We start from the raw sequence: 27421 nt of genomic DNA, 5'->3' as shown, positions 1-27421 counted from the left end.
TCGATGAGATCCCCTCTCAATCTTCTGAACTCCAGTGAGTATAAGCCCAATCGACCCAATCTCTCCTCATATGTCATTCCTGCCATCCCAGGTATCAGCCTGGTGAATCTTCGCTGCACTCCTTCCATGGCAAGAACGTCCTTCCTCAGATAAGGCGACCAAAACTGCACACAATACTCAAGGTGTGGTCTCACAAAGGCCCTGTACAACTGCAGCAAGACATCCTTGTTCTTGTACTCGAACCCTCTTGCTACGAAGGCCAACATACCATTTGCCTTCTTAACCGCCTGCTGCACCTGCATGCTTACCTTCAGCGACTGGTGCACAAGAACACCCAGGTCTCTCTGCACTTCCCCTTCTCCCAATCTATTGCCATTCAAATAATAATGTGCCTTCCTGTTTTTGCCACCAAAGTGGATAACCTCACATTTATCCACATTATAGTGCATTTGCCATGTTTCTGCCCAATCACCTAAGCTGTCCGAATCATACTGGAGTTTCATGACATCCTCCTCGCAGCATACCCTCCCACCCAGCTTTGTGTCGGCTGCAAATTTGGAGATATTACATCCAATTCCCTCGTCCAGATCATTAGTATATATTGTGAACAGCTGGGGTCCTAGGACCGATCCTTGTGGTACCCCACTAGTCACTGCCTGCCACTCGGAAAACGACTCGTTTATTCCAACTCTTTGCTTTCTGTCCGCCAACCAGTTCTCTATCCAAGTCAATACCTTGCCCCAATCCCATGTGCCTTTAATTTTGCACGCTAATCTCTTATGCGGGACCTTATCAAAAGCCTTCTGAAAGTCCAAATACACCACATCCACTGGTTCTCCCTTATCTATTTTACCAGTTACATCCTCAAAAAATTCCAGTAGATTAGTCAAGCATGATTTACCTTTTGTGAATCCATGTTGACTTTGTCCGATCCTGTCACTGCTTTCCAAGTGCTCTGCTATTACATCTTTTATAATGGACTCTAGCATTTTCCCCACTACCGATGTCAGCCTTGCCGGTCTATAATTCCCCGCTTTTTCTCTGCCACCTTTTTTGAATAGTGGGGTAACATTAGCTACCCTCCAATCCATGGGTACTGTTCCAGAGTCTATCGAGTTCTGGAAGATGACCAGCAATGCATCTACTATTTCTAGGGCCACTTCCTTAAGTACCCTGGGATGTAGATTATCAGGCCCTGGGGATTTATCGGCCTTCAGTCCCATCAATTTTCCTAACACCATTTCCCTACAAATACTGATTTCTTTCAGTTCCACCCTTTCATCAGACCCTTTGTTCCCTGGTATTTCTGGGAGGTTATTTGTGTCCTCCTTTGTGAAGAAAGAACCAAAATATGTATTTAGTTGGTCTGCCATTTCTTTGTTCCCCATTATAAATTCCCCCGATTCTGACTGCAAGGGACCTATGCTTGACTTCACCAATCTTTTTCTCTTCACATATCTATAAAAGCTTTTACAGTCAGTTTTTATGTTCCCAGCAAGCTTACTCTCATACTCTATTTTCCCTTTCTCAATTAATCCCTTTGTCCTCCTTTGTTGAATCCTGAACTGCTCCCAATCCTCAGGATTATTGCTTTTTCTGGCCAATTTGTATGTCCTCTCCTTGGATCTTATGCTATCCCTAATTTCCCTTGTTACCCACGGTTGAGTCACCTTTTTTGTTTTATTTTTATGCCAAACTGGGATGAACAACTTCTATAGTTCATCCATTCGGTCTTTGAATGTTTGCCATTGCCTATCCACCGTCAACTACTTCATTCTCCATCTTAATGAAGAATTCGATCATCTTATGATCGCTCCGACCCAAGGGGCTTCGTACAACAAGATTGCTAATGAATCCTTTCCGTTACATAATACCCAGTCGAAGATGGCCTGATCTCTGGTTGGTTCCTCGACATTGGTCCAGGAAACCATCCCGTAAACACTCCAGGAATTCCTCCTCCACAGTATTGTTACCAATTTGGTTAGCCCAATCTATATGTAGATTAAAGTCACCCATGATGACTGCTGTGCCCTTATTGCACGCTTCTCTAATTTCCCTTTTAATGCCATCCCCAACCTCCGCCTTACTGTTTGGAGATCTATATACCACTCCCACTAACGTTTTTTTCCCCTTAGTATTTCTCAGTTCTACCCATACAGATTCCACATCATCAGAGCTAATATCCTTCATTACAATTGTGTTAATCCCTTCTTTAACCAGTAATGCTACCCCACCTCCCTTTCCCTTTTGCCTATCTTTCCTGAATATCGAATACCCCTGGATGTTGAGTTCCCAGTCTTGGCCATCCTTGAGCCACGTTTCCGTAATCCCAACCAAATCATATTCATTTACCTCTATTTGCGCAGCCAATTCATCCACCTTATTACAAATGCTCCTCGCATTAAGACACAAAGCCTTCAGGCTTGTTTTTTTAACGCTCTTAGATCTATTAGAATTATTATTTACTGTGGCCATGTTTGAGTTAAACCGTTGATTTCTCTGACTGCCACTTTTGTTTTTTTTCCTTCCTATCTTTTGCTTTTGTCCTTGTTTCCCTTTCCTCTGTCTCCCTGCTCAGGTTCCCAACCGCCTTCCATTTTGGTTTAAACCCTCCCCCACAGCACTAGCAAACAAACCCCCTAGGACATCTGTTCCAGCCCTGCCCAGGTGCAGACCGTCCGGTTTGAACTGGTCCCACCTCCCCCAGAACCGGTTCCAATGTCCCAGGAACTTGAATCCCTCCCCATGGCACCATTCCTCTAGCCACGTATTCATCTGAAGTATCCTTCTATTTCTACTCTGACTAGCACGTGGCACTGGTAGCAATCCTGAGATTACTACCTTTTGAGGTCCTGTTTTTTAATTTACCTCCTAACTCCCTATACTCCGCTTTTAGGACCTCATCCCGCTTTTTACCTATATCGTTGGTGCCTATATGCACCACGACAACTGGATGTTCACCCTCCCCTTCCAAGATGTTCTGCAGCCGCTCGGAGACATCCTTGACCCTTGCACCAGGGAGGCAACACACCATCCTGGAGTCTCGTTTGCGGCCGCAGAAATGCCTATCTATTCCCCTTACAATTGAATCTCCTATTACTATAGCTCTACCACTCTTTTTCCTCCCATTCTGTGCAGCAGAGCCACCCCTGGTGCCAGGAAGTTGGCTACTGCTGCCTTCCTCTAATAAGCCATCCCCCCCCAACAGTACCCAAAGTGGTGTATCTGTTGGAGAGGGGGATGGCCACAGGGGACCACTGCACTACCTGCCTGCGCCTTGTACTCTGCCTGTTGGTCACCCGTTCCCTTTCTTCCTGTCCAACCTCTAGCTGCCGTGTGTCCAACTCTGTAACGTGCTATTCACGATGTCCTGAGCATCGTGAACGCTCCAGTATGTATCCAATTGCAGCTCCAGTGCCGCAATGCGGTCTGTCAGTAGCTGCAACTGGGTGCATTTCCTGCACACGTAGTTGTTAGGGACACAGGAAGTGTCCCTGAGTTCCCACATATCGCAGGAGGAGCAGATCACGGGGCCCAGCTGTCCTGCCATGACTTACCCTTTACTTAATTGAATTTAAATTAAATCAATCAATCCCACTAATTACACTACAGTTAACTGGTTTACCAACAGTCCCTGCTACACCAGAGAGACCTTAGAAGCTATAAACCAGAGTTAAAGTTTTAAAAAAGAGAGAAATACTCACCAACCAATCACTTACCTGCTTCCTGGTGACGTCACACTTTGATTACTTTTTACCTCTCTCCCCTGCTGCTGAATTGGTTCTCCTGGTTGGGCTGCTCCTCGCTCCTCGCTGCCGGTTTTAAGCTCTGCCGCCGATGCTCTGTTCCCACGCAGGTCCGCGCTGGTCGGGCTGCTCCTCTCTCCTCGCTGCCGGTTTTAAGCTATGCCGCCGATGCTCTGTTCCCACGCAGGTCCGCGCTGGTCGGGCTGCTCCTCGCTGCCGGTTTTAAGCTCTGCCGCCGATGCTCTGTTCCCACGCAGGTCCGCGCTGGTCGGGCTGCTCCTCGCTCCTTTACTTTCTGTACATGATTTTACATTGAATTAAATATTCTAACTTGCACTCCTGGTTTAGATTCTGCATGCCTCAGTAAGGATTCTTCAGTCTGATTGTCCACACAAGTCCCAGATCCCATGTAGAGAGCGCTGCGCTGTATTGGACTCCCGATGTCTAAGTTGCCACACAAATGCCCACGAAAAATCTGTGGGCAGCTGTAAGCGTAATGAACAGCAAGTGCCGTTCCTTTGCCATGGACCACAAAATCAGTGTTAAAATCAAACAGTTCCAGTTTGATGAGTAGAGATGCAATCAACAGAAGCTGAAAACGATTGTGGGTGTCAGAATAGTTGCAAAACTTTAAATAGCTATATGAAAGAAATGTTACAGTACAGAGAGTTTGTCAAAATGCAACCAAGTTTGCAAATTATTCTATAACACACAAAATCTGACACATGATATCTGCTGGAAAATGAATGAGAGTCCCAGCGAAAGGAAGGAAAAACACTTGACCAACAAGCCAACATTAGAATGTTGTTTTCCTTCATTTCACTGATGCGCTATTCTTTCTCAGATATAGCTGTTCAGATCCCCAATTTTTGCATATTGTGGTCATTCCAATTAGAAGTATTATATTTTCTCTGCTGGACCCACCTCCACTTCAACATCGTTTCTGTCAGAAATAGCTTCAGTTTATCTATTGTCATTGATCTTTAACTGTTTTGCTAGCCTACAATATTTTTACTGTTGGTACTGATCTTCATCATCATCATCAGGGTTTTTTCCCCTGTGTTTGCCCTTCCTTCCTCCCTCAATTGCCTATGGTCTTTTTAAAACTTGCTTTTTTTTCTCGCCCTTTTCCTCTGCTCCATATTACCCCCAAAATTCAGCTTCTCTATCAGGTCTCTGCTGTTTTATAATTCTAATTAAGTTTTAATTGGATATGCAGTCCAGCATCTTTCCCCCCTCTCTGCTAGGGACTGTTCAAACTGACATAATTTTCTCACATGATATGCCTATAAATTCCAAGTCAATGTTTATGGTTGCTATCAGTAATTGCCTGGTAAGTGAAATACTGGAAAAGTATTTTCACAGCAAAATCAGTTTTCTTGCTGTTCACAAATGACCTGTTAAATGTTAACTTTTATTGTGAATGTTTTACATTGTTGTGCAATAATATTAAATTTGGATCCCTAGTATGGAATTGTACTGATGCAAAAATATATTTTTGGAAGCTAACAAAACCATTGGCAAATATATTTTTATTTTACATTATTAATCCAGGTTTTATTGTACAAAGTACAACTGTCGCAGAGTTTGTTTTTATATGGATCCATTAACATTGTTACAGGTTCACATCCTTCTACTTGAAATCACAGAATCCTACCCCTGAATGATCATTGTCACTGTTTTGGGAAATACTTATTGAGGAGAAATGTTTTTGTTAAATTAATTTTTAATGGAGCAAGTTGGGTGATTTTGCGAATGATAGAATTGATAATTTATTCAGTGGTAATGCTATTGGGATCTTCACCCATTTGCTTTTACACTGGGTAACATGTAAATAGCATATTCCTTTCATTATATAAAGTATTTTTGCAAAATTTTTGTTGAGTGGTTCTCAGTTATACTCACTATAGTCTGGAAGATGAACTAATGTGGCATACAACTTATTACACAAATGGGCAAGAATTTGTAACCTGTGACAATTGCGAGTGTATTTTTTTATTTGTTTATGGGATGTGGGCGTCGCTGGCAAGGCCAGCATTTATTGCCCATCCCTAATTGCCCTTGAGAAGGTGGTTGTGAACCGCTGCAGTCCGTGTGGTGAAGGTACTCCCACAAGTAGGAAGGAAGTTCCAGGATTTTGACCCAGTGACGATGAAGGAACTTCTAAGTAAGGATGGTGTGTGACTTGAAGGGGAACTTGGAGGTGGTGGTGTTGGTGTTCCCATGCACCTACTGCCCTTGTCCTTCTAGGTGGAAGAGGTCACAGGTTTGGGAGGTGCTGCCGAAAAAGCCTTGGCATCTTGTAGATGGTACACACTGTAGCCACGGTGCGCCGGTGGTGGAGGGAGTGAATTGTAAAGGTCTTCCTCATAAGTGAAATAGAACAAATATTCCACAGTAAACAATTATTTTGTCCATACAACATGTGGGGTTAAAAATATTGTATTAGAAATTGGAAATGGAAGTTTCTATGTGGGTGGCAAGGATTAACTTGAACTTTCCTTATATGCTAAACTTGTGTTGTCTCTGATGTCAGATAAATGTTGTATTCTACGTGTTTTAACTTAATTTCATGGTTTATCTAATTGGGAAATTAGATTATAAGATATAATGGTAGATAAGCAATGGAAAATATTTAAAGAAATTATTCTTAATTCTCGATTAATATACATTCCCTTGAGGAATATAAACTCCACTGGAGAAGTGGTACAACTGTGACTAACTAGAGTGTTAAGGATAGTAATAGATTAAAAGAGGCTTACAGTGTTGCCAAAAAGAGTAGTAAGCCTCAGGATTGTGAGGGTTTTAAAAATCAGCAAAGGATGACTAATAAATTGCGAAAGAGGGGAAAAAATAGAATGAGAGTAAACTAGCAAGAAATATAAAAACAGATTGTAAGAGAAGGAAGAGATTAGCTAAAGTAAACATGGGTACCTTTAGAGGCAGAGACAGGCGAAATTATAATAAGGCAGAGACGTTAAACAAATATTTTGTGTCGCTTCACAGTAGAAGACATAAAGAACAGTGGGGAACCAAGGGTCTAGTGAAAGTGAGGAACTTAAAGTAATTAATAAGAACATACATAAGAACGTAAGACGTAGGAGCAGGAGTAGGTAATTTGGCCCCTTGAGCCTGCTCCGCCATTCAATAAGATCATGGTTGATCTGATCTTGGCCTCAACTCCACTTCCCTGGCCACTCCCCATAACCCTTGACTCCCTTACCTTTCAAAAATCTGTCTCTCTCCACCTTAAATATATTCAATGACCCAGCCTCCACAGCTCTCTGGGGAAGAGAATTCCAAAGATTCACGACCCTCAGAGAAGAAATTACTCCTCATTTCCGATTTAAAAGGGTGCCCCCTTATTCTGAATTTATGCCCCCTAGTTCTAGATTCCCCCACAAGGGGAAACATCATCTCTGCATCTACCCTGTCGAGCCCCTTCAGAATCTTATGGTTCAATAAGATCCCCTCTCATTCTTCTCAACTCCAATGAGTATAGACCCAACCTTTCTTCATAAGACAACCCCATCATCTCCAGAATCAACCTTGTGAACCTTCTGTGAGCTGCCTCCAATGCAAGTATATCCTTCCTTAAATAAAGAGACCAAAACTGTATACAGTACTCCAGATGTGGTCTCACCAGCACCCTGTACAGCTGTAACAGGACTTCCCTACTTTTATACTCCATTCCCTTTGCAATAAAGGTCAACATTCCATTTGCCTTCCTAATTACTTGCTGTACCTGCATGCTAACTTTTTGTGATTCATGTACAAGGATCCCCAGATCCCTCTGTACCTCAGCATTTTGTAATCTCTCCCTATATAAATAATTTGCTTTTTTATTTTTCCTACCAAAGTGGATAACCTCGCATTTTCCCACATTAAACTCCATCTGCCAGATTTTTGCCCACTCACTTAGCCTATCTATATCCCTTTGGGGATTCTTTGCGTCCTCCACACAATTTGCTTTCCCACCTACCTTTGTATCATCAGCAAATTTGGCTACATTACACTCCGTCCCTTCATCCAAGTCATTAATATAGATTGTAAGTAGTTGAGGCCCCAGCACTGATCCCTACAGCACCCCACTAGTTACAGGTTGCCAACCTGAAAATTACCCATTTATCCCGACTCTTTTTTTGTTAGTTAGTCAATCCTCTCTCCATGCTAATATATTACCCCCAACCCCATGAGCTCTTATCTTGTGTAGTAACCTTTTATGTGGCACCTTATCGAATGCCTTCTGGAAATCCAAATACACGACATCTACTGGTTCCCCTTTATCCACCCTGCTCGTTACATCCTCAAAGAACTCCAGCAAATTTGTCAAACATGATTTCCCTTTCATAAAACCATGCTGACTCTGCTTGACTATATTATGATTTTCTAAATGTCCTGCTACCACTTCCTTAATGATGGACTCCAGCATTTTCCCAATGACAGATGTTAGGCTAACTGGTTGATAGTTGCCTGCTTTCTGTCTCCCTCCTTTCTTAAATAGGGGCGTTACATTTGCGGTTTTCCAGTCCGCTGGGACCTCTCCAGAATCCAGGGAATTTTGGTAAATTACAACCAATGCATCTACTATCTCTGCAGCCACCTCTTTTAAGACTCTAGGATGCAGGCCATCAGGTCCAGGGGACTTGTCCACCTTTAGTCCCACTAGTTTGCCTTGTACTTTCTAGTGATTGTTTAAAGTTCCCCCCCCATAGCCCCTTGATTATCCATTATTTAATGCTTTTAGTATCTTCTACTGTGAAGACAGATAGAAAATATTTGTTCAAAGTCTCTGCCATTTCCCTGTTTCCCATTATTAATTCCCCAGACTCATCCTCTAGGGGACCAACGTTTACTTTAGCTACCCTCTTCCTTTTTATATACCTGTAGAAATTCTTACTGTCTGTTTTTATATTTCTTGCTAGCTTACTCTCATAAGCTATCTTCTCTCTATCATTTTTTTAGTTGTCCTTTGCTGGTTTTTAAAAATGTCCCAATCCTCTGGCCTTTCACTATTCTTAGCAACTTTGTATGCTTTTGTTTTCAATTTGATACCATCCTTTACTTCCTTAGTTAGCCACGGATGGTTCTATCCTCACTGGAATATATATTTGCTGTGAGTTATGAAATATCTCCTTAAATATTTGCCACTGCGTTTCTACAGTCTTACCCTGTAATATATTTTCCCAGTCCACTTTAACCAAGTCTGCCTTCATACCTTTGTAATTACCTTTGTTTAAGTTCAGGACACTAGTTTGAGACCTAGCTTTCTCACCCTCAAACTGAATTTGAAATTCTACCATGCTATGATCACTCTTCCCAAGAGGATCCTTCACTTCGAGATCATTAATTAATCCAGCCTCATTGCACATTACCAGATCTAAAATAGTCTTCTCCTTGGTTGGTTCCACAACATATTGTTCCAAGAAACCATCCCATATGCACTCTAAGAAGTCTTCCTCAAGTCTATCTTTGCCAATTTGCTTTGTCCAATCAATCAATCAATCAATATGAAGATTAAAATCTCCCATGATTATAGTCGTACCTTTCTTACAAGCCTCTATTATTTCTTGATTTATACTCTGTCCTACAGTGTGGCTACTGTTTGGGGCCTGTAGACCACTCCCATCAGTGACTTCTTACCCTTATTATTTCTTATCTCCACCCAAACTGATTCTACGTCTTGATTTCTAGGCCAATATTATTTCTCATTGCTGCACTGATCTTATCCCTTATTAACCGAGCTACACCACCTCCTTTTCCTTTCTACCTATCCTTATGAAATGGCAAAATCCTGAATATTCAGTTCCCAGCCTTAGTCACCTTGCAACCACGTCTCTGTAATGGCTATCAGATCATACCCATTTATTTCTATTTGTGCTGTCAACTCATCTATCTATCTTATGAATGAATGCTGCATGCGTTCAGATATACAGCTTTTAATGTTGTCTTTTTACCATTTTTCCCCACTCTGACCCCTCTTTCTGATGCACTCTTATGTGTATATGCTCTGTCCCTTCCTGTCACACTCTGGTTATCATTACCCCTATCGCTACCCTGCACTTTTGTCTTCTCATTTTTCTTTGACTTTTTTCATTTCCGCTCAGCGTATCCCTCCCCCCCCCCCCCCCCCCCCCCCCAAACTATTTGGTTTAAAGCCCTATCTACAGTCCTAGTTATTCGATTCACCAGGGCACTGGTCCAGCCTAGTTCGAATGAAACCCGTCCCGACGGAACAGCTCCCTCTTATCCCAGTACTGGTGCCAGTGCCCCAGGAATCGAAACCCATTTCTCCCACACCAATCTTTGAGCCACTCGTTCATCTCTCTGATCTCATTTACCCTATGCCAATTTGCACATGGCTCAGTCAGTAATCCAGAGATTAGTACCTTTGTGGTTCTGCTTTTTAATTTAGCTCCTAGCTGCTCATACCCCCTCAGCAGAACCTCTTTCTTTGTCCTACCTGGTACCTACATGGACCACGCCAACTGGATCTTTCCCCTCCCACTCTTAAGTTCTTCTCCAGCCCAGAAGAGATGTCCTTTACCCTGGCAGGCAACACAGCCTTCGGGACTCACGCTCTTGGCTGCAGAGAACAGTGTCTATCCCCCTAACTATACTGTACCCTACCACATTTCTTTTTGCTCCCCCCCACCCCCCTGCACTTGAATGGCTCCCTGTACCACGGTGCTGTGGTCAGTTTGCTCATCCTCGCTGCAGTTCCTGCTCACGTCCACACAGGGAGTAAGAACCTCGTAACTGTTGGGCAAGAGCAAGGGCTGAGACGACTCCACTACTCCTGGGTCCCCATACATGCCTCGCTCGTAGTCACACCCACCTGTCCCTGACCAAATTTGAATTAATTAATGTAAGGGGTGTGACTGCCTCCTGGAACACAGCGTCCAGGTAACACACACCTCCCTGAAGTGTCGCAGTGTTTGAAGCTCGGACTCCAGCTCATCAACATGGAGCCGAAGTTCCTCAAGCAACCAACACTTACTGCAAATGTGGTCGCCGTGGACCTCAATGGTGTCCACCAGCTCCCACATGTTGCAGCAGTAACACATCGCCTGCCCTGCCATCTCTAATGTATTTAATTAATTAAGTGTTTAAGTTTTGATATATTAATAGAAAAAATACTGGAGAAATTAATGGGACTAAAAGCAGACAAATCCCATGGACCTGATGGCCTACATCCTAGGGTTTAAAAAGAGGTGGCTGCAGAGATAGTGGATACATTGGTTTTGATTTTCCAGAATTCCCTAGATTTTAATTGGTCCCCGTGGATTGGAAGGTAGCAAATGTAACCCTGCTGTTTAAGAAAGGAGGGAGAGAGAAAACAGGGAACTAATAGGCCTGTTAGCCTGATATCAGTAGTAGGAAAATGCTAGAACCTATTATTAAGGACATGGTAAGAAGGCACTTGGAAAATCGCAGCATGATTACGCAGAGTCAGCATGGTTTTATGAAAGGGAAGTCATGTTTGACAAATCTGTTAGTTTTTTTGAGAGTGTAACTAGCAGGGTAGATAAGGGGGAACCAGTGGATGTAGTATATTTAGATTTTCAGAAGGGATTCGATAAGTTGCTGCACAATAGTTTGTTACATAAGATTAGGGCTCATGGGATTGAGTGTAATATATTAGCATGCATTGAGGATTAGTTAACGGACAGAAAACAGAGTAGGAATAAACGGGTCATTTTTAGGATGGCAAGGTGTTACTAGTGGAGTGCTGCAAGGATCAGTGCTTGGGCCTCAGCTATTTACAATCTATATCAATGACTTAGATGAGGGGACTGAGTGTAATGTATCCAAATTTATTGACAATACAAAGCTAGGTGGAAAAATAAGCTGTGAGGAGGATGTAAAGAGGCTGCAAAGGGATATAGACCGGTTAAGTGATGGGCAAGAAGATGGCAGATGGAGTATAATGTGGGGAAGTGTGAAATTACCACTTTGGTAGGAAGAATGGAAAAGCAAAATATTTTTAAATAGGTGAGAGACTAGTAAATGTTAGGATTCAGAGGGATTTGGGTATCCTTGTACACGAATCACTGAAAGTTAACACACAGCTACAGCAAACAATTAGGAAGGCAAATGGTATGTTAGCCTTTATTGCAAGGGGGTTGCAGTATAAGAGTAAGTAAGTCTTGCTGCAATTATATTGGGTTTTGGTGAGACTACACCTGGAGTACTGTGTACAGTTTTGGTCTCCTTTACCTAAGAAAGGCTATTATTGCCGTAGAGGGGGTACAACAAAGGTTCACTAGATTGATTCCTGGGATGAGAGGGCTGTCCTATGAGGAGAAATTGAGTAGAATGAGCCTGTACTCTCTCAAGTTTAGATGATTGAGAGGTGACCTCATTGAAACATATACAATTTTATGGGGGATTGACAGGGTAGATCCTGAGAGGTTGTTTCCCCTAGCTGGAGAGTCTAGAACTAGGGGTCCTAGTCTCAGGATAAGGGGCTGGCCATTTAGTACTGAGATGAGGAGAAATTTCCTCACTGAGGGTTGTGAAACTTTGGAATTCTCTACTCCAGAGGGCTGTGGATGCTCAGTTGTTGAGTATATTCAGAACTGAGATCGATAGTGTTAAGTCTGTGTGTTCTAGTTGTAATTACTAACACAGACTACAAGATTAAAGTTCAACAGGTCTTTACTGGTTGGAGGTCAGGACTATACTAAAAAACAATATTACTACACAGTGCTTATATACCGGTGGTCACCACCGGTATTACGTATACAGCAGCCAGAGAAAGTAGTACATCTCTTAAGGTGGAACAGGTTACAGACACCACAATCCTCCCTTTTTAGCTTAACAGTCATATCCCCATTTAACATGACATAATAACATATATAACTTCAGGTATAAACAGTTCAAAGGTTCAGTCTCTCAGGAGGCCTTCTGATTCGGTTTGGATAACGCCTTTCAGTGGTCTCTGATTCCTGTTGCTGAGCTGACTCCTCTAGTTGGTCTCCCATGCATTGGGTGTTATCATCCTCAGGTACATTCCCTGCCGAGGTAGATGCTTCAGGTTCATTAACGTCTTCCACAGTTGTCTCTGTCGCAACCATGGGTTCGACCCTTGCTCTCGATTCTACCAGTTGATCCGCATGACGCCTTATCACATTGTTACCAATATCTACTGTGTACATTAGAGGTCCTTGTCTGGCCCGAATTGTTCCGGACTGCCATTTTTCATTTCCATAGCCCCTTGCCAACACTGGTTGTCCTACGTCGAAACTTCGAGTGGTCTTGTTATTAATATGCCGGAACTGTTTGTTTTCCACTTCCCTCCGCACATTTGGTTTTAACAAGTCCAACCTGGACCGCAACCTCCTGTTATAAAACATCATGGCAGGACTTTGGTTAGTCACTGCATGAGCGGCATTTCGATATGCCATTAGGAAATTGTCCACCTTGTGCTGTAGCGGAATCTGATCATCGTTCATGGCCTTTATTGCCTTTTTGAATGTTTGGACAAATCTCTCGGCCAACCCGTTTGTCGCCGGATGATATGGGGCAGAGGTATAATGTTTCACCCCATTCTTCTTTAAGAATTTTTGGAATTCTTCCGACACGAACTGTGGTCCGTTGTCCGAACAGATCTGTTCTGGCAATCCGTTCCTTGCGAATATTGTTCTTAACACCGCAATTGTCTTTTCTGAAGTAGTGGTATTCATCTTGATCACTTCTGGCCATTTGGAATGTGCGTCCACCGCAACTAGGAACGTGGAGTCCATGAATGGACCAGCAAAGTCAATATGTACGCGTTGCCATGGGGCTGAAGGCCATTCCCGTGGGTGTAGCGGTGCGATCGGAGGTGCATTTTGCACTTTTTGGCACCCAGCGCAGCTTTTCGTCAACTCCTCCTATCTGTTGGTCGATACCCGGCCACCATACATAAGCCCTAGCAAGACTTTTCATCTTAACTCCCCCCAGATGACCTTCATGCAGTTCTTTTAGAACTCTTTCCCTTAACTTGGGAGGAATAATCACTCTTGTCCCGTACATCAAAGTACCATGGCAGACGGACAGCTGGTCTCGCCTTGCCGAGAATGCCGGTAACAGAGGATCACCACCTGTTGGCCATCCTTTCACTGTCACCTCGTAGACTCTGGACAGTGTCGGGTCGTTCCTGGTTTCTCTTTCAATACTTGCATTGGTGACTGGTAAACACTCGATGATGGTCGAATGAAATAACTCAACAGGGTCAACTTTCGTCGTTTCTTCTTCAGGTAGTGGCAGGCGCGACAGCCCATCAGCATTGCCATGCTGCTTCGTACCTTTGAATTCTGTTTGATATTGATGTGCCCCTAGGAAAAGGGACCATCTCTGGAGACGCTGTGCTGTCATCACTGAAACACCCTTCTTAGGGTTAAAAATGGATACCAACGGCTGATGGTCTGTCAGAAGTGTGAATTTTTGGCCCTGCAGGTAATGATTAAACTTCTTCACTCCCCATACAAGGCTGAGAGCCTCCCTATCGACCTGCGCATAGTTGCGCTCAGCGGAGGTCAATGATCTGGATGCAAACGCGACTGGCCTTTCCGTGCCATTTGGCAACTTGTGTGAGAGTACTGCCCCAATACCATATGGAGAAGCATCACAAGCCAACCGAATAGGCAGTGTCGGGTTGAAGTGAGCCAACACTTCCTCTGAGGTGATCAATTCTTTGCTTTTGCAAAATGCCTTCTTACAGTTTTCGCTCCATTCCCATGGTACCCCCTTCTGTAAAAGAGCGTTTAGCGGGTGCAGTACCGTGGATAGATTTGGTAGAAATTTATGGTAATAGTTAATCCTAGAAACGACCTCAACTGAGAGACATTATCCGGAGCGGGAGCCTTTACAACTGCCTCTATCTTGTCAGGAGACTTATGAAGCCCCTCCCGGTCAATGACATGACCACAGTACGAGATCCGCTTCTGGAAGAACTCACATTTCTGCCGATTAACTCGAAGTCCATACTCTTTCAGTCTGTTGAGCACCAGTTCCAAGTTTGCGAGGTGTTCTTTATCACCATCACCTGTAATCAGAATATTGTCCAGGTAACATTGTGTGCCTGGAATTCCCTGTAATACCTGCTCCATGGCCCTCTGCCAAATTGCTGGAGCCGATGCCACTCCAAAAACCAGCCTATTGTACCGGTACAAACCTCGATGCGTGTTGATCGTGAGGTATTGGCGTGACTCTTCTTCAACCTCCATCTGCAAGTACGCCTGCGCCAGGTCTATCTTGGTGAAGTGTTTCCCGCCAGACAACGAAGCAAAAATATCCTCAATCCGCAGAAGCGGATACTGCACCGTGTGAAGCACCGGATTAACAGTGATTTTGAAATCTCCACAGATGCGAACCTTCCCTGGTTCTCCTGGCTTGTTGCTTGAAGGACGTTTCATAACGGGAACAATGGGCGTAGCCCACTCACTCCAATCTACCTTAGACAGTACACCTGAACGTTCTAGCGCTTCCAGTTCCGCTTCTACAGTAGGTCGTATTGCATAGGGTACCGGTCTGGCTTTAAAAAATGTTGGGTGTGCATGTTCATCAATCTTGATGTTTGCCGTAATTCCTCTGTGTTCCCAGTCCCTGCTGGAACACCTCTTTAGCATCATCCAATATTTTGGACAATCGTTTAGGTTTGACATCTGTTTCCCCGGAATCTACCGTTAGTGCCTTCAAGGAGTGCCAGTCCATATTCATTTTCCTAATCCACTCCCGTCCCAGTAGTAGTGGACCTCCTTCAGGTAGCACATATAAGTCCATTACTTGGCTTTCTTCACCCTTGTGGACCACTTTTACCTCTATCTTTCCGATGGGGTACACTCTTTGCCCCATGTTTTCAATATAATCTCCGTATCCCGTAGGGGAATATGTTGGAATAACCTTTTGTAATCTTTCTTATTCATGACCGTCAATGCCGATCCAGTGTCCAATTCCATCTTTACTTGGACTCCTGCTATCTGAAGGGTGACCCAAATTGTCTGGAGATCTGCATCCTTACCAACGTTGTGTACTCTTAAGCTACCCAGTTCATTACTGCTAGCGTCTGAATCTGACTTCTGTTCGGTCGAACTGTTCTTTGTCACCTTGTGTACCTTTATGTATTTTCCTTGCGGTGACTTTTTGTTGCTGGTCTTCTTTCCTGACCGGCATACTTTAGCTATGTGGCCAAGCCTGCCACACGTTCTGCATTCTTGGTTTTTAAACCAACACTGGTTCTGATCGTGCGTTGTCTTTCCACAACGATAACATTTTACAGTACTCAAACCCAATTTATTTGTACTGAGTTCCGGTGACCGTAGCTGCATTACTGCCGTGCCTCTCGCTGCGGCTTCGTGTGCTGCTGCCATAGTGACCGCTTTCTCAAGCGTCAGCTCATTCTCCTCGAGCAGTCGCTTTTGTGTATCTTTTAATAAACCACACACAAATTTATCTCGTAGCGCCTCTGTCAGTCTCGTTCCAAACTGACAGTACTTTGCTAGCTTACGCAATTCCATTAAATATTCAGCATTGCTTTCATCCTTCAGCTGCCTTCTGCTGTAAAATTTAAATCGTTCCGCTAGCATCAGCGGCGTGGGGTTTAGATGATTTTTCAGGACAGTAACAATCTCCTCGAACGTCTTATCCGCCGGTTCATCTGGTGATAAAAGGTGTTTCAATTGCCCGTATGTCTTCGCACCCATTAAGTTTAATAATGTTAGTGCTTTCTCTTCATCTGGAATTTTATTTGCTTTACAATAATTTTGTATGCGTTCTACATACATGGCCCAATCTTCGATGTCGCTATCAAAGGTATTAATGTTCCCATGTTTAGGCATCGTTGCAATTTAATAAATTTTAATTTTTATCCAAGATGGCGGCTTCCCGTTCTTGTCTTCGCCCTCCGCCTACAAAATGGCGGTTTTCCCGCGCTTGGCAGTCTTCACCCGTCCCTCGACGCTGTCTCCGCTTCAGCGCGGCTCTCGCGCCTTCAGTTGCCCCAGACGCTGCGCCTTTTTAGCCCGAATGCGGCCCGGCCCTTATCACCAGCCGCGATCGATGTCCCCGCGCTGCGCCTTTCGGCCCGAATGCGGCCCGGCCCTTATCTCCGGTTGCGATCGATCTCACCGCCCTTATTCCTCCGTCTTCCCTCCCTGTCTGTACAGCCAACGCGGCCAACTTTCTGGTCGCGTCGCTGCCGGGCTTACCCACCACCGAGGAAGAAAGAAGATAGCTGACAGCCGCTGGTGGAGGCTTCGAGTTCAGGATGTCTTCTGCACTCTGGTTTCTCGATGTCTGCCGCACGCCGTGTCTTCCAGCAGGGTGATGAGGGTGGAAGCCTCTCTTCGACGTCCGTTCTGTGGACGAAGCCGCCGTGGATATAAACTGCCGCAGGGTAAGAATCGGACTCGTCGCCACTGTTAAGTCTGTGTGTTCTTGTTGTAATTACTAACACAGACTACAAGATTAAAGTTCAACAGGTCTTTACTGGTTGGAGGTCAGGACTATACTAAAATACAATATTACTACACAGTGCTTATATACCGGTGGTCACCACCGGTATTACGTATACAGCAGCCAGAGAAAGTAGTACATCTCTTAAGGTGGAACAGGTTACATACACCACAGATAGATTTTTGGGCACTAAAGGAATCAGTGGATATGGGGTAGGGTGGGAAAGTGAAGTTGATGTTGAAGTTCAGCCATGATCTTATTGAATGGTGGAGTAGGCTCGAGGAGCTGTTTGGCCTACTCCTGCTCCTATTTCTTAGGTTCTTATGGTACTGTAACAGTTCACTACCAGTACATTTTTTTCCTTATAATCAAACTTAATTTTCTTTGTCACGTAACAGATATGGTGACTGTCATCCTGTATTCTTTATTGGATCACTTGAGGCTGCCTTTCAAGAAGCATTCTACGGAAAAGCCAGAGATGTAAGTGACCTTTCAGGATATTAGCTCAATATGCATTAATTTTTCAATCCTTTCATTTGAATAGGTGATGTCTTTAAACAAAGGATATATAAAAATTGACAGCCTCTCCTCCTTACCCCTCAGAACCTGGTTACGGAACAATTAAGTAAAATATGTGTATTTGGCTGGATAACTAGCAGTTCTTAATTTCTGGTGAAGATATTTGGAGTGAGAACAAAATTTAAGTTGTTAAATGTTCAAGATAGCTAAACAAAAATTTAATGTTATAAACTCCTGATTTGTATCTCCATAGAAAGAGAAACAAGAATGCTTTCTTAAAATGGAAGTATATAAGAATGTTTCCTCTTGAAACATGATGTAATGGTTATAGTAAGTGATACAGCAAGCTTTGTGCTGGAGATGGGGACCTTAAGCTAAATTTAAAGTACTTTATATTAGGTTATTTTAAGTAAATCAAAGCTTAAGGTAGGAGATAAAGTACTTTGCCCTATTTCTAGCCCAAAACTTTCCGAGTCATTCGCTCCAGCCTCAGGAATGTTCAGTTAGTTTATTTAAACTTCAAATAAAGTCAGCGTTACTCTTTTGCTGGTCAAGATTAACATTTTTTCCCAAAATTACAAAAGAACAGTATTTGTATGTAGGGTTTTTCAATTTTTTTTTTAATAGAACACAAATTCTGCTTAATCATTTTGAGCAATTATTTTATACAGTGGGCCATCCTTATAGAATGTCACTGGTCTCAAATTTTATTTAAAATGTAGAAATGCTTTTTCTTTACAAAGTTAGATTTCAAATTCTGCAATTAATTTCTCTAGTAAAATAAAAAAAAGTTCTTTTAAACTGCTAGTCACATAAAAGGAAGGAAAAAAATATGGTGCTTGAAATGTGTTTTGACCTAAATCCACTGCCAGGGTTTTTGAACCTAAACTCATTAAATGTTTATTTGAGTGGCTGGATTACTAAGGATTTTGGAATACCATCAATTGATATATACTTAATCGCTAAGTAAAACACTACACTTGATTAAGTCTTTCTCACGATGCCACTCACAGTTCATCTAATCAGGATGCTTTAAACTGATTATGTACAGATTAGAGTGATGGGCCATTTGACCATTCTTTATCTTTTCTATTTTTACTTGATTGTCTTTTCCTCAAGTTGAATCCAAAAAAATGGCAAGAAACATAATGCTTAGATTGAGATTTCTATAGAATGTTTATAGAAAATTATCAATTTTTAACAGTCTTCCTGTGAATTAATCTAAATTTTAAAATCTTATTGCCCAAAATTATAGCTTTTATAAAAAAAATTGTGATTTATAAATGTTTGTTGAGTTTTGTTGGACAAGGTAGTGTTATGGTAAAACTCTGTTTCTCAAATCCGGTTTTTAGTGTTGATCAGGCTTTCTGTACATTGCAAAGTGAAATATTTAAATTCTATGCTTTGGGTTGTGTTGCACAGTGGAATTCTTTCAAATTTATGCAGGTAACAATGTAACAATAAATTAAAACTAATATTCACTATTATACATTGGTCATGTCTTTTTACCTGATATTAAATACATACATATTGAGAAACTTGCAAACATGTTTTGGAGAATGGAAAAATAATAAGAAACGCATTATTACATTGATTTGGAGCATTGCCCATGATTTGGAAGATGACAGGCAAAATCTATGTATTTTCTTTGAAAGATAATACAAAGAGTTCATCAAGATGTTTGGAATTATACAGTGTAAAACCTAGTGACATTGATATGACCTCTTGGAAATGGAGTGCATATTGAAGTGACACAGCAGATTTGATGCTGGGAACAAGGAGGTTTGTGGGTGTTTGCTTGTTTGTGGTCTGCTTTATTTTTAATAAATACTGGAAAGAATTAAAGTTATTTTATGAGTGTAAAAGCTGAAACTCCTGAGCACTACAAGTGGGAATGATTTGGGCAGTCTTTTGTATGACTAGAGGAACACCTGAAATCTATCACTGGTAATATAGCTTGTTCTCTGGTTGTTTAGTTTCCAATAGACCCTTAAATTTGTATTTAATTATAGAACACCACATGAAAATACTGACTAGTGTTATTTCACAAAGTTGTAACAAACTTTTTTTGAGGGAGGCGGTGAAGTTTGGAGTAGTATGTTTACAGCCAAAAGGAAGATGAAGATTAGGAACAGAAGTGATTAATTATAGGGAAGCACAAACTGGGGCAAATACAAAGCTTAGAACCTGATTCATGAGCTTTGCTACATCTCTACTTTTATATCTTGGTTTTCATACATGTCAAATATCAAACCTGTGAGCAGTGGGGAAAAATGTCCCAAGCACTCCTTGGCATTCTGCACACAAATCTTGTTTTTCCTGCCTTTGTCTTTTTGACTGGACATAGTTGACCTGTTCCAACATCAGGAAACTTTGGCACCAAGTCTAATTTTTGAGTAACACAACAGACTACTCGAGCACCCTCCGGGGGATATTGCTCACAGTATCCTGTCTTCTTGGAAACTTGTCACTCAGATTTTATAGGCCTTCCTTGTCATGGGAAATGATTGATCCTCCATTATCTGTCGGAACAGAAACCCAGTTTGTTTTTATATATCCAGTTGTTTTATTTGCTTTTCAGCTACCTGTAGATGAAGGAAACTTTTGGGGTGCATATCATGTTCTTCTCTGTTTCATAAAGTAGTCTCTTTTCATAGCATGCTTTTTAAAAGTCATGTTGTAGATATCTACTTATTCCTGTAACCTTCAATCCTTCCATAACTAGATTTATGAATAGCTTTTTTTCAGTAATTTAATCAACACATTTTGAACAAAGTTTTCAATTACATATCTATGTAAGGGAGAATTTGTTTTACAAAGTGAGCTTAGCTAATTTTTTAATTCAAATCCCCATTACATTGGAAAAAAATCTTTATTTCTTCTTGTACTAACATGATGCATTTGATTTACATCTTGTAAGACAATGCAACATTCCTCCATCACCATACAAATAAAAATTGCTCAGACCCACTCACCCTTTTTGGTGCTAATTACATACTCTATAGGGAAATTTTCCTTTCGCCATTGTTGGTGGCATTGGAGAGGTCAGAAAATTGGGAGGAGATATATCTCGACAGATCGATTTAAAGAAGCACCTGCTGTTTATGAAGATGAATCTGAAAACACAATTTATCTTAGATTTGTGCTGGGTGTTATTTTTATTGCTATTCTTGTTGGAGGTTTTTCCCCAGTAGTTTAAGATGCTGGATCTTTAGTTGTTTCAGTTCTAATTTTGAAAAGTGGTTATTTCTCTCTGCTTTATTTGGTTGATGAAGAAGAGAATAAAAGAAGGGATGCGAAGCAGGTGAGGTGCAACAGGGATGGACTGCCTGCATCTGCCCTTATCTACAGGAGAGGCACATCTACCTTGTCTTGGTCAAAGCAGTTCATTTGATTGGTGCCTCTGCCGCTGAACTCAGCCCTCCACCACCAGCGCACTGTGACTGCAGTATGTGCTATCGACAGCACAGCAGCATCTCCACAGGCTTGCTTTGACAGCACTTCCCAGCCTGTGACCTCTGTCACCAAGAAAGTAATGTCATGGGAACATCATCACTTCCAGATTCCCCTCCAAGTCACATACCATACTGATTTGGACATATAATCCCTCATCACTGCCAGGTCAAAATCCAGGAATTCCCTGCATAATAGGAGGGCACCATTACTTCAAAAACGATAGTAAGAATGAGAAAGATGACACATTTATTAACGTTATCTATAAAAGAATAGCTTAACATTAAATTGTAACTCATCGGCTTGTTTTCTCGAGTTAAATAAAAGATTTTCTGTTGTAATGCATAACTATTATATCACTGTCAGATTCTTCACTTCATTGTTTAATAAATTCGCTTGATACCTTTTGAACAAAAAAATTAAGCTGGATGTGATGTTGTCCTGCTTTTGAAGACTGAAGTGAGATCCTATGGTGACATAAAATAGTCCAATCCTAATAACAATTAGAAAACAGGGTTTGCTGTATATTTTCCTGAGCACATTGCTGAAAGCATACCTTAATCACAGACAAGAATAGACACTTGAAGATATCGATAGTTGGGACTCACCATGAGACTTATCTAAGATAGGAAAACTGAAATAATCTAGTGTCAGAAGATTTAGAAAGACCCAAAAATGTAGTACTGGTTCACTGCAAGCTACCAAAAGGAACATCAGTCACTCTGCAATGTACAGGAAACTCTCGTTTAACCGGCACCTAAAGTCCGGGATTCTGTAATAACCGGCAAAATTCTCACTCCGAAAACTACAGTATACAGTTGTTTAATTACTTAACAGTAAAACAAAACTTATAAAGAGTTATGGATTACCCTCAACTGGCATTACTGTACTTAAGCATCTTCCACCATCCATTTAACACAACATTCTGTAGGTGAGTACCCAATTATACTGCACATTTCTTGATTTTTTTTATTTTTGTTTGTTAAAAATAGCCTCGGTAGATATACCTCTCGGTTATCCGGAATTTTTAATCAACCGGCACCATCCCGGTCCCATCGGTGCCGGATACGAAAGAATTTCCTGTATCAAACAGTTTCCGCTGGTAACAAAAAATGAGATAGCTGTGCAATTGTCTTTTCAGTTGGTAGGATTCCCCACATTCATGTTGCCCTATTGGCCTTTGCACACAAATCCATCACATTTATGAACTGGAATGGCTTCCACTCTACCAACATGCATGATCCTGGTTTGATGGTCACAGGTGATCTGCAAGTGAGCGCCTAGTTCCCAGACAGTAGTCATGACATTCTCACTTTAAGACAATGCGCCATACCAGGATTATTTGACGTAAAAATAAAAGTACAAGGATGGTTCCTGGAAAACCAATACTACCCTTTTTTACCCTGGCCCCTAACAGCTGTGAAGAGCAGCAGAGTGCAGATACAACAAATCCCATACAGCCACCAGGATTATTATTGGCTTCTTGAAACAGTACTTCAGATGTCTGGACAGATTGGAACATCTTAACAGTGCAGCAGCACCACCAGGATCTCCCAAGATGTACCTAGTGCGCTACATGTTGCAAAACTTTGCTATCCAAAGAGATTTGAGCATTGTGGTAAACCACTGTTGTTGTTGTTACACACTGTTGTACCTATGCATGCCTCAACATGTCTCGGCTGGCTCCACCCACAGGCCCAGGTATAAAGGTGATTGACCTGCAGCCCCCTGCCTTCTTGGAACCCAGTCAACCACGAGAGGCATGCTCTGTTCTTTGCTAATAAAAGCCTTTAGTTACTCTCCTAACTCTCCGTCTTTTATGAGTAATTGATAGCGCATCAAGCATGGAGGAGGATACTTAATCTGAGTGAAGAGCAGAACAATGTAAAGATGAGCCAGAAGAGATTGTTGCTGAAACGCCAACGCAAGCAGCAAAAATCACATGGCAAGCTCTCATTGACAAAACTTTCAGCTAAGTATCTCATCTGCCTACTACATAAACAGTCCTGCACATGCAGTGGCCAAATGCACCTTCAACATTTCCCTCTGTACTAATTCACTTGCTGTGGATCCCATTATCTCGCCTGCTATGATCACCTTCAACACTATCCCATGAAAACTGCCTGGGCACAGTTAACATAAAGTACAGCCAAATTTAAAACCCTCTTGATTTATATAGCTTCCTAGTTCTTTCTCTTGCTGACAGTTTATGTTGTGTGTGCTCTAGAGCCTATCCTACTGCACCTCCAATGGTAAGAGAAAGTGAGGTGGCTGGCCTCCTCTGTTGGAACCTTGGGATTGAGGAGACACTGCATCCTTGATATGTCATTAGAAGGCCTTGCAACTGGCTTCACCACAACCACAAGTGAAGTGGCTTCTTGGTTCTGCTTGTTTTCTGGCACCTTTACTGTCATTTGAGGGAGGAGAGCTGGATTTGATATCTCCCTGAGAAGCAGGATACTCATCAGTGTCTACCCTATCATGCCCCTGCTGCTGGGCACTCCCTCAGTATGAGAACAGATTTTTGGGCAGCAATGGGTGCAGTGAAGCCTTACATCATCTTTTTCTATCGAATTCTCCAACATTTTGAAACTGAACTAGACATCCTCTTGGACCTCAAGCAGCAGTCTGAGAATTCATGAGCGAAACAAGCTCGTTCTTTGCAAGTAACCTGAAGAATTGCAAGTAGCTTGAAAAAAACTAAATTCCAAATTTGTTGAAATGGAAAATGTCCTTCATTAACCTTACAATGGAACATAAGAACTAGGAGCAGGAGTAGGTCATTCGGCCCCTCAAGCCTGCTCCGCCATTTAATAAGAACATGGCTGACCTGATCTTGGCCTCAACTCCTTTCCTGCCCACTTCCCCATAACCCTTGACTCCCCTGTTTTTCAAAAATCTGTCTATCTCTGCCTTGAGTATATTCAATGACTCGGCCTCCACAGCTCTCTGGGGTAGAGATTTCCAAAAATTTATGACCCTCTGAGAGAAGAAATTCCTCCTCATCTCCATCTTAAATGGGTGACCCGTTATTTTGAAACTATGCCCACTAGTTCTATATTCCCCCACGAGGGGAAACATTCTCTCAGCATCTACCCTGTCCAGCCCCCTCAGAATCTTGTGTTTCAATAAAATCACCCCTCATTCTTTTAAACTCCAGTGAGTATAGGCTCAACCTTTCCTCATAAGACAATCCATTCAACTCAGGAATCAACCTAGTGAACCTTCTCTGAACTGCCTCCAATGCATGTATATCCTTCCTTAAATAAGGAGACCAAAACTGCATCCAGATGTGGTCGCACCAGCACCCTGTGCAGTTGTAGCAAGACTTCCCTACTTTTATACTCCATACTCCTTGCAATAAGGGCCAATATTCCATTTGCCTTCCTAATTACTTGCTGTACCTGTATGCTAACTTTTTGCGTTTCATGTATGAGGATACACCCAGATCCCTCTGTACCGCAGCATTCTGTAGTCTCTCTCCATTTAAATAATATTTTGCTTTTTTATTCTTCCTACCAAAGTGGATAATGTCACATTTTCCCACATTATATTCCATCTGCCAAATTTTTGCCCACTCACTTAACCTATCTATATCCCTTTGCAGACTCTCTGTCCTCCTCACAACTTGCTTTCCCACCTATTTTTGTATCATCAGCAAATTTGGCAACAGTACACTCGGTCCCTTCATCCAAGTCATTAATGTAGATTGTAAATAGTTGAGGCCCCAGCACTGATCCCTGTGGCACCCCACTAGTTGTAGTTTGCCAACCTGAAAATGGCAGCATAGTGCTAATGTTACTGGACTAGTAATCCATAGGCCTGGAGACAAGAGTTCAAATCCTACCACGGCAGCTGGGGAATTTAAATTCAGTTAATTAAATTAATCTGGAATTAAATAAAGCTCACACCAGTAATGGTGACCATGTAACTATAATTGTCGTTAAAAACCCAAAAACCTATCTGGTTCCCTAATGTCCTTTTAGGGAAGGAAATCTGCCGTCCATACCCAGTCTGGCCTATGTGTGACTCCAGACCCACAGCAATGTGGTTGCTTCTTGACTGCCCTCTGAAATGGCCTAACAAGCCACTCAGTTGTCATGGCAGCTCACCACCGCCTTCTCAAGGGCAATTAGGGATGGGCAATAAATACTGGCCTTGCCAGTGATGCCCACATCCCGTGAATGAATTTAAAAAAAAAAAAAAAAAATTTTAAAATTTCTTCACTCGGGGTGGTGAACCTGTGGAATTCTCTACCACAGAAGGCTGTGAAGGCCAAGTCACTGAATATATTTAAGAAGGAGATAGATTTCTAGACACAAAAGGCATCAAGGGGTATGAGGAGAGAGCGAGAATCTGGTATTGAGATAGAAGATCAGCCGTGATCATATTGAATGGCAGAGCAGGCTCGAAGGGCTGAATGGCCTACTCCTGCTCCTATTTTTCTATGTTTCTAAAAAGAAAGTATGTTTGCAGTTTTTGAACCTATCTGTTGGAATTTGCTAAATGAAGCTGTATTCACATAAAAACCTGTTCCAAATTATTTAGCATAGGTATTTTTGTAATGCATGCACTCCACATTCCATAGTTAACATAAAAACTCCTCTCACTGTAGGATTCGTACCATTATAATAGTGCAAAGTAAACATACTTCCCGAGAGATAACCGAGCTGCTTTTGTTGTGCATCACATTGTCTCCTGGTAACAGTGAATTACAAAATGATCTGATACCCAGTAGTGTGTACTGTGCTACTCTGTTCAAAAGATACAAGACCTGGTCCAGATCTTTCACTTTTTCAGTAACTGATGGTGTGCTACACTGGAATCATCCTAGGTGCAGTATAAGCAGTGTAGTCCATTTTCCTATACTTTACACGTTGCTTCTCTGTTTTCCATGTAGTATTTGGTGGTGGGGGGGGAAGCCAAGATAGGAATTTATCCTTAAGTAGTGTGACAGTTTCACAAGACCTTTTCTAATAGCTTACAGTGAAAAGAGAGAAGGAAAACCATCCGCTTGCCACAAAGCAACAGTACTACAAAGAACAGATTAAGGGTTTAGAAAAGGTCAATGTGGGTTTTTCACTAACTAAACACAGTCTTAAAGTTTCGTATGCAGAAAATAATGAAGTCATCCAAGAGTTTTTAAAGAATTTTTATTTCTTTTTTCTGCCTGCATTTGGTTGCCTTCTCAGCATGGGTGTTTAATCTTTCCAGGCTTTTGAATTGGCCCAATGAATGAGTGGGTAGCTGTCTCTCTAGGAGCTAGAAGCTTATGCGGAAGCCTAATCATTGAGTAAACATAGCCTTGCCCTCCTTCTCTAACAACCTTCATACAATAGCAGGGATTCTAGTGGAGTAACCTGGATATTGCACACTGGGCTTTGAAATGTAGAATGGATGAGCTACAGAACAGACTGTGGCTGATCTTCTGCCTCTTTTTAATTAAGCACCACAAGGCCATCAACATGTTTTATATCCTAATCAGATATTATGTATCAGCAATATGGGACTTCCAAGTTCAGATTTAGTCAGTATAACCTGTTGTATTTACACTGAAAACTGCAAAGATTTCAAGGGAAAAAATGTACCAGATACATCTTTTAGTGCCATTCTTCACTTTTATGTGATTTAATGTTTAAGTGGATGTTTGTGTCACTGCTGGTAACAAAAGCTGCAAACCTGTTTTGCAGAATGGTTTTGTAACCATTTAATAAATAGATGGTGCTTGATTTATGTCCCATTTTGTATGAAATGTTACTCTCTACTAGATGTGTAATTGATGTTGGCCTTGGCTCAGTGGTAGCATTCTCGCCTCTGGGTCAGAAGGTTGTGGGTTCAAGCCACACTCCAGAACTTGAACACATAACCCTGGCTGGCACTCCAATCTTGCTACCCCTATCTCTCCACAATAATTTGATCTAAGCATATAGTCTGATTCAATTCAATTCTATGGTATAGTATCAAAGTATAGATGTACAATTCTGAGTCGACAGGAAAAACATACCCTGCTTATCTAGCTTTGAGCGCATTCAATTTCTTGCTCGATTTTATCTAGCAACTGCAGCATATTTTAGAAGTCGAATCTCCTTTTGTGGAGAATTTGCATTAAGTGTTTTCTATTTTTGTTGACATTAAACTGATCAATGAATAATTTAAACAGGTTATGATATAAAGATTTGCTAATTAGCAGTTTTTGTCTGCAATTTATAAAAATCTTGATCCAAGCATAATCCAGCATAACATTTCTCAACAAACTAGTTATA

General features: G+C 41.9%; 1 protein-coding gene across 3 annotated transcripts in view; it reads left to right on the top strand.

The window, feature by feature from the left end:
* Positions 1-27421, top strand: part of faf1 (Fas (TNFRSF6) associated factor 1) — a 499151-nt gene that overhangs the window by 310585 nt on the left and 161145 nt on the right. For all 3 annotated transcript variants that reach the window (XM_085982899.1, XM_085982900.1, XM_085982902.1), the window contains exon 12: positions 17585-17666. In XM_085982899.1, coding sequence (XP_085839025.1) covers positions 17585-17666 — 82 coding nt within the window. The remainder of the gene's footprint in view (positions 1-17584; positions 17667-27421) is intronic.

Source organism: Somniosus microcephalus, chromosome 3, assembly GCF_052327205.1.
Source record: "Somniosus microcephalus isolate GS21.2 chromosome 3, FLI_Smic_1.0, whole genome shotgun sequence".
NCBI classification, from domain to species: Eukaryota; Metazoa; Chordata; class Chondrichthyes; order Squaliformes; family Somniosidae; genus Somniosus; species Somniosus microcephalus.
The sequence above is the reverse complement of the archived record's forward strand: the minus strand, read 5'-3'. Positions and strand labels throughout refer to the sequence as shown.